The 8,267-nt window shown below is 38.5% G+C and overlaps 1 protein-coding gene across 1 annotated transcript in view; it reads left to right on the top strand.

Moving 5' to 3' along the window:
- The first annotated feature begins 2,062 nt into the window (after positions 1-2,062).
- Positions 2,063-8,267, top strand: part of LOC101564195 (homeobox protein prophet of Pit-1-like) — a 22,639-nt gene continuing 16,434 nt past the window's right edge. Inside the window, exon 1 of the mRNA XM_012513278.1 lies at positions 2,063-2,150. Coding sequence (XP_012368732.1) covers positions 2,063-2,150 — 88 coding nt within the window. The remainder of the gene's footprint in view (positions 2,151-8,267) is intronic.

The following is an 8,267-nucleotide window of genomic DNA, read 5'->3' as shown; positions in this document are numbered from 1 at the left end:
ATTTGATTTGAAACTGTCTCATTGCTATTTGTTTATCAATAAAACTATGGCAAAAATAAAATCTGCTGAGCTCTTTGGCCGGCCTCCTCTGAAGTTTCAAGATTGGAGTAGGACACAGCAATTGGTGTTTGACCAGGGACGTGCTGAATGAGAATTTATTACTCAGCAAGTGAACATTCACCTTGTATTGTATGTGCAAGGAGGAAAACAAAAAACACGCACAGGAGCAACCCAGGAGAGAGGTATATTGATTTTGTCACATGTGAAACATACTGCAAATAGGCTCAGGAGAACCATTCATATATAAGTCTGCTTACTAAATTATTAGAAGCAAAATGGGTCAAAGGTAATTGAGAATCTAAATTTTGTTATTTGTGGGCTGGCCAGATAAATCAGTGGACTAAAGCACCTGCTTAGGCAGAGTGCAGCAGCTGGGGATCAATCCCTGGCTTGCCATGCCATCCCCACTCACAGAACACACTGAGACATAGATTGAGACTAGGTATGGTGGTGCACCTGTAATCCCAGCGCTTGGGAGGCTGAAAACAAAAGGATCACTACGAGTCTGATCTATGTAATGAGACCCTGTAGACTGTAGACCCTGTCCTAAATTCATAAAAAAAATAAATAGTATAGTTTGTTATTTGTATATTAATGTACTTAAAGCTATTCTGAAGGTTACAGAAAGGCTCATTAAAACTGTATGGCTTGCTAGATTCTCGAGTTTGCTCAGGGGAATTGTCTTTGGGTTCAAAAAAACAAACTGTGAATTTACATACTTGGAAGAAGGTAGAAAAACGACTTACAGCAAGGCTAGAGGAAACACCTAACCAGCACAAATTTACTTAGGACCCTACATACTTGTCTGTAATTTAATGTGTTTCCTGAACGCATCTAATCAAAATTAAAAATAAGTTTCCTCTCAAGTTGTCAGCTGGTGAGAAGGATGTTAGAATAGTTTGTATCCATGTAATGCACATTCTTGTTTATGTACTATGACTTAGGAGCCTCTCATTGTTTAAAAATAATGTATAAGTGCTATGATCACATTCCCATGCATCATCAGAAGTTGATCATGATAGCTAAACAAAAATCCTTTGGATGAATAAGGAAGCAGCTGCATGGGAATATTTTCCAGTTCTTATGCATTACTGGGAAGCTTTAATGGCCTCCAAAGCCTTGTGGAAGACATCCCAAAGGATTTTGCCTCAAATGTATTATTGTAATGTGTTTACATTAGTCACTAACACAGGGTTAAGTTAATAAAACTGAGACAATAATGTCATCTGATATAAAAGATGCTGTGGTACATAAGTAAATTTTAAAAGAGTTTTCCCATGGCTATGATAAATAATTGTTGGTAATCACATGGTGTATTAAATGTGTTTATGCCTCCAAGGTATGCAGGTCTTTGCTGGGCATTGTAGTTTATGCCTGTAACCTCTGAGGCGGGAGGATCCTTGTGAGTTTGAGATTACCTGGGGTATAAAGTGAGTTCAAGACTAGCTTGACCTGAATCAGAGACCCTGTATCAAAAAGACTACATATATTCTTGGATTTAAAATGCAAAACTGTAACAGTTTAAGCCCTTTCCTTCAGACTAAGAGATAGGGATTCCTCTTGTGCTCCAGGTATTTGTGATAAGAAGTTTGTGTGAAGCCAAAATGGAGTCACCATTCAGTAATAAGATTCTCATGAAAGCATATGTGATATGTATGCTATGGATATACCATTATAATTAATGGTGTTCAGACATTAAGCAGTCCAAAAGATGTCACAAACTTCACTGGCATCCCATAAAAGGGCAACAAATTAGGTAAAGAGCTTCCTGGGTGTTAGGTGATGAACTAAAAGGTCTGTTCTATGCCAACATGGAGATTTCAGTGTGTTCTGAAAACTTCAACACAATTTCCATGCTGAGATATTGTTTGTAGTTTTTCATCTCAGTTTTTCTCTATTGAGCTATGTATCTGTTGTCTGTGAGCATTCTATAGGGATTCAAAGAGTAGACATCCATGGTTGATAAAAACTAACAGTCCTGCTCTCTTTCCCATCTTGCAAGATGGCGGGTGAAAAAAACGAGAGGCCAGACACTAAAGAGAAGAAACTCAAAGCCAAGAAGGTTGCTGCTAGTGGCACTGGTAAAAAGGGTAAAGTGAAGGCAAAAAAAAGTCTGAGAAGGGGCAGCCCCACTGCAGCTGAAATCTTGTCCTGGTTAGAGAAATTGGTAGATACTCCTGATCTATGTATTCCAGAAAGGCTTTGTACAAGAGAAAGTACACAGCTCCTAAATCAAAGATTGAGGGCCAGCCAAATAGCTCAGCATATTAAAGTGCCTGCAAGCAGGCACAAGGGCCGGAGCTTTGATCCCCAGGCCTGCCACACTGGCCCTGCCCCTGGGGCACGCTGAGAGGCAATTGGGACTGGGTGTAGTGGCACACACCTATAATCCCAGCTCTTGGGAGACTGTAAACAGGTGGATCACTATGAGTCCGATCTAGTAGTGAGACCCTGAGTACCCTGTAGACCCTTCCCTAAAATATATATTTAAAAAAGTAAGAATGGGGGGTGGGGAGATAGCTCAATGGAATAAGCACTTCCCTGGCAAGTGCAAGGGCCTGAGTTCAATCCCCAGTTCCACAAAAAATAAAAATAAAAAGTAAGAATAAATAAGTCAAAGGTTGAGAAGAAAAAGAAAGAGAATGTGCTTGCCTCAATCACAAAACCAGTCAGTGGTGACAAAAATGGTGATACCCAAGTCATTAAGCTTAGAAAAATGCGTACATACTTGCCTACTGAAGATGTGCCCCAAAAGCTGTTGAGCCACAGCAAGAAACCTCTCAATCAGCATGTGAGGAAACTTGGAGCTAGTACTACTCCCAGAACCATCTTGATCATCCTCACTGGGTGTCACAGAGGCAAAAGAGTGGTCTTCCTGAAGGAGTTGGCCAATGGCTTCCTACTTGGGACTGGGCCTCTTAGCCTTAATAGTGTTCCTCTATGAAGAATGCACCAGAAATTTGTCATTGCCACCTGTACTAAAATTGGTATCAGCAAAGTGAAAATCCCCAAAACCTCACTGATGCTTACTTCAAAAAGAAGCTGAGGAAACCCAGACACCAGGAGGGTGAGCTCTTCAACACTAAGGAAGAGAGATACCAGATTTCACAGCAACGCAAGGTGAATCAAAAAGTAGTAGACACAGATTTTACCAAAAATCAAAGTTGCTCATCAGTTTCAGGGATATCTGTGATCCGTTTTTGCTCTGACAAATACAATTTATCCTCATAAATTAGTATTCTAAATTTCTTACTAAGAACCTAATAAAATAATTGATACATTTTTAAAACTAGCAGTCCTAGGGGAACCTACCCTTAGTGCAGTTGTTTAAGTGCCTACTCATGCAAAGGCAGTCAGGAGCAGGATACTGCAGTTCGATCCCCAGCTAGCACTACTGTTTAGGCAGCCTGAGCCACCACCAAAAAAAAAAAAAAAAATCCTTTTACCAGGTGCTTGCTTAGGTAAGTGCAGGGGCCAGGGTTCAATCCCTGGCTCCGCATGCCATGCCAGCCCCGCTCCTGGGAACACTGAGCCGGCGATGGAGTGATGAAGTCCGGGCGTGGTGGCACAAGCCTATACTACGAGTCTGGGCTGCGTTGTGAGACCCTGCAAAATAAATAAATAAATAAATAAATGTCCTAGAGCTACATTGTATATTTTAAGGTACTTGGTTTTCAGATAAAATTATTGTCATTAAGCTCACTGTGCCTATTGTAATGCTACCTTCATTGATCCTTTCTTCTGGGTTCTAAAAACAACTTAGGTTTGGAGATCAAAACCTAGAAAGATCCATGAACTAAGAGGACAGCCATTATTTTGGTCCTGGCCCTCAGAGGTGAAGAGGAACCCAGGATATGAAGGAACTTTCTCTGTGACATCTTATAATTCCAGCCGCTCTTATAGAGAGCAATTTGATCACACAAAGCCTGTGACTCACGCAGATGACTGACCCTGACAGGAGAACCGAGTACTGGGTCATGGGCTACCTCATCCAGCTGATGCAGGGCTTTAATTTTTTATCCTTTATATTTCCATATTCATTAGTATGGGTTTTTTGGTACAAGTCACAGTAAAATTAATACAGAATTATAACTCATATCAATATAAGCATGAAAAGAATCATGGTAATATTAAGCAAAGTTTGTGTAAATCATAATATTGACCCCAATGTCAAATCAAAATAGGTAAAATTAAGCACATGATATAATTGTTTTGATATATATAGATATCTTGTTAGAATAAGAAAAATAAAACTTTCATTGTCTTAGTTAAATTTTTATTCATGTATTTATTTTATAAAGAGTACAAAATGGTATTGAAACAGAAAATTACAAGCGATACAGAATTTCACTTAACAAAATAATGTGAATTTCACACTATTTGTTGTGATGAATAGTGTTGTCTTCAAACCAGTTATTCATTTTACAATATATATGCATGCAAAGTTGAAAAAAGAAAGATATAAGAAATTAAGAAGAGGGGACTTGCCCCATAGCTCAGTTGTTTAAAGCACCACTTGGGCAAATGCACTCAGGTGCAGGGGTCCACGGTTTGATCCCCAGCACTACAAGCCACACCACAACTACACTGAAGTCAGCCAGAACTAGCCCTAAAAAAAGAAAGAAAGAAATTAGAAAGAAAAAAAGGAGAAACAGTTGAAAAAAAAAAAGGAGACAAATCAAATGAAGTATTATCTACTCCTTTCCATAGACCACCAAAAATTCACAGTACAGTTGCCCGAACCATTCTGTTTACATACAGAGATACATCTCTTTCCCCCACTTCCTCTCCTGTCCTTCTCAATTCAGTAACTCTTTCCTTTTGAATGAGTTCATTCCCTTTTCCCAGTATCTATTGTACCCTTCAGACTCCATTTTGCCCTTCAGGTTCTCATACTAAGGAGGTAATATGATGTTTGCACATGCAGGGTCTGATTTATTTCATTCAAAAGTATGGTCACTAGTTGCTTCTATTTACTGACAAAACTCTCAGATTTATCCTGTTTTATAGCTTAATACTGCATTTTGTAAAAATGAAGCATATCATCTTCATCCATTCCTCAGTTGATGAGCAACTGAGTTTGTTTCCAGGATTCAGCTATGACAAATGGCACTGTTGCAAACATGGGGGCACATATATCACTGTGGTATGATGTTTTCAGTTCTTTTGGAAAAATACCCAGGAGGAGAATAGCTGGCTCAAATGAGACCAATTCTACCTTTCTGAGGAACCTCCACACGATTTCCATATTGGTTTCACCCATCTGCTCTCCCATTAACAATGGAGAAGGGTTCTTTTTTTCCCCAAAGTCCCTCCAGAATTTGTTATTGGCTGACTTCTTGATTCTGTTCTTTCTGCAGTGAGATGGCATCTCAGTCTTGTTTCAATTTGCATTTCTCCAGTGACCAATGATGTTGAACTTTTTTTCTTACATTTACTTGCTATTTGTATTTCTTCATTCCTACATTCCTCTCAGGAGCTCATTTTTGGATTGGGTCTTTCAATTTGGGAGGCCTGATTTTTTTTAATTCTTTATATGTACTAGATAGAGGGAGTTTGTTGGGGGGGGGACAATCAGCTACATTTTTTCCCATTTCTTTTGTTTTGTTTTGTTTTCACTCTGTTGGTGATTTACTTGCAAGTACAGAAACTTTTCCAAAAACTGAGATCCTAGCTGTGGATTCTTTGAAGTGTTTCCCATGCAGTGTAATTTTTGTTCATGAACTCTCTACCTACTCCTATTTCTTTAAGATTTCTACATGTATTTTTCTCCAGAAGGCTTGGTTTTTCTGTTTTAATATTTAAATATTTGATCTATTTTGACTGTAGTTTAGTGCATGGTGATGGAAATGAGTCTAATTTTAGCCTTCAGCATGTGGAGAGAGAGTTTTTCCAGCACTGTTATTAAAGAGACTATCTTTCTTGTAGTGAGCATGCTTGGCCCCTTTATCAAAGATATGGTGGCTGAGTGTGCTTGTGATTGTGTCTGCATCTTCTAATCTGTCCCATTGATCCACAGGTCTGTCTCTATGCTAGTGTTGTGCTGATTTTATCGCAATGGCTTTATAGTATAATTTCAGGTCAGGGATTGTGATACCTCCTGCCTTTCCTTTGTTTCCCAGGATTCTGGGTCTCTTCTGGCTCCAAATGAATTTGAGGAAAGCTTCTTAGTTCTGGAAGATATACTAATGGTATTTTAATCAGGATTGCATTGAGTCTGTATAACAATTTTGGGAGTAGCCATTTTCAAAATGAGGGTTCTTTATATCCAGAAGCATGGAATATCTTTCCATTTTCTCAAATCCTCTTCAATTTCTTTTCTCATAGTACCATAATTTTCACTGTTTAAATCTTTAGTGATTTAATAAAAATTCACTTTCTCAGTGAATTTATTGTTTGTACATAAAAATGCTACTGAGTTTTGGATGTTGGCTTGTATCCTGCTATGTTGCTGAATTGGGTAATTAAATTTACAAGACTCTTGGTGGGGTTTTGGGGGTCCTCTACATACAGTATCATGTCATCTGCCAGTAATGATAATATCACTTTTTCCTTTCCAATCATTATTCCTTTTATTCCGTTCTCTTGTCTCATTGCTCTGGCTAATGTTTCCAGAACTATATTGAGTAGGAGTGGAGACAGTGGACCTCCTTGTCTTGTTCCTGATTTTAAAGTGAGGGCCTTCAGTTTTTGCCCAGTTAGTGTGATGTTGGCTGTTGGTTTCTCATAGATGACTTTTGTCATGTTGAGATGTAGACCACCTACTGCGATTCTCTGTGGGGGTTTTTTATGAGTAAGAGTTGGACTTTTTGGAAAGCTTTTTTTTTTTTTTTTTTTTGCATCTATTGAGATGATCATGTCATTTTTGTTCTTGCCCCTATTGGTTTATTGTATTGCATTTATGGATTTGCATATACTGAAGCATCCCTGAGTTCCTGGGATAAATCCTACTTGGTCATGATGTATAATCTTCTTGATGATTTGCTGCATTCTGTTTGCTAATATTTTATTGAGGATTTTTGCCTCTGTAGTCACAAGTTTGGCCTGTAGTTATCTTTTCTAGTTGGATCTTTCTCTGGTTTTGGAATCACAGTAATACTTGCCTCCAGAAATGAGTTTGGGAGAGTTGCTTCCCTTTCAATTTCATTGAAGAGCTTAAGAAAGGTTGGCATTAAATCTTCTCTAATTTTCTGGTAGAATTCTGCTATGAGTTCTGTGGGATCTGGGGTTTCCTTGTTGGTAGGGTTTTTATTACATTTTCAATTTCATTCCTCATTATTGATTTATTCAAGAGTTTGTATATCTTCTTGACTCAGCTTTGGTATCTCATATATATCTAGGACATTATCCATTTCCTCTGTGTTTTATATCCCTTGAAAGTAAAGATTTTGGAGGGCTAGCCGGATAACTCAGCAGATTAAAGCACCTGCTTAGGCACAGCACAGGAACAGGGGCTTGGTCCCTGGTGTGCCGTGCTAGCCCCACCCCCAGGGTGCACTGCGATGGTGAAGGAGCCTGGGCATAGTAGGATGCACCTGTAATCGCAGTGCTTTGGGAGGCTGAAAACAGGAGGATCACTATGAGTCTGATCTACATAGTGAGACCCTGTACTAAATAAATTTTTTTTAAAAAAAGGATTTTAGAATTTGGTGTTAATGATCTTGTGAATTTCTCTAGGGTCTGTAGTAATTTCACCCTTTGCATTCCTTATTGCATGAATTCAGGTTTTTTCTTTCCTTTTTTGATTAGTTTGGCTAATGGTTTATCAACTTATTTATCCTTTCAAAGAACTGTTTGATTTATTTGTTCTTTGAATTGTTTTCTTCATCTTCATTGCATTAATTTCTGCTCTAATCTTTACAATGTCTTGCCTTCTTAGGCTTTGCTTGACTTCTCTTTTTTTTTCTAGGAGTTTGAACGGGCCAGGCAGATAGCTCAGTGACATAACTACCTGCCTCTAGGAGCTTAAGGTGCAGAATAAGATTGTTTATTTTGGCTTGTTCTGTTTTCCTAATGTGTGAATTTACCATTATAAATTTTCCTCTTAAGACAGCTTTCATTCCACGTTATGCCTAAGATGTTTGATATTCAGACAGATAGTGAGGTTAAGCTCAACAGCCTAGGTTGTATGGTAATAACAATAAGCTTCTCTTCTGGAGGGTTAATAACCTAAGTTTGCAGACCAAAAATTAGAGAAAAAGGAGGGC

The sequence above is a fragment of the Octodon degus genome, unplaced genomic scaffold (genome assembly GCF_000260255.1).
Source record: "Octodon degus isolate 3935 unplaced genomic scaffold, OctDeg1.0 scaffold00404, whole genome shotgun sequence".
NCBI lineage: Eukaryota > Metazoa > Chordata > Mammalia > Rodentia > Octodontidae > Octodon > Octodon degus.
Note: the sequence above shows the minus strand (reverse complement) of the source record. Positions and strands in the feature narration are given on the sequence as shown.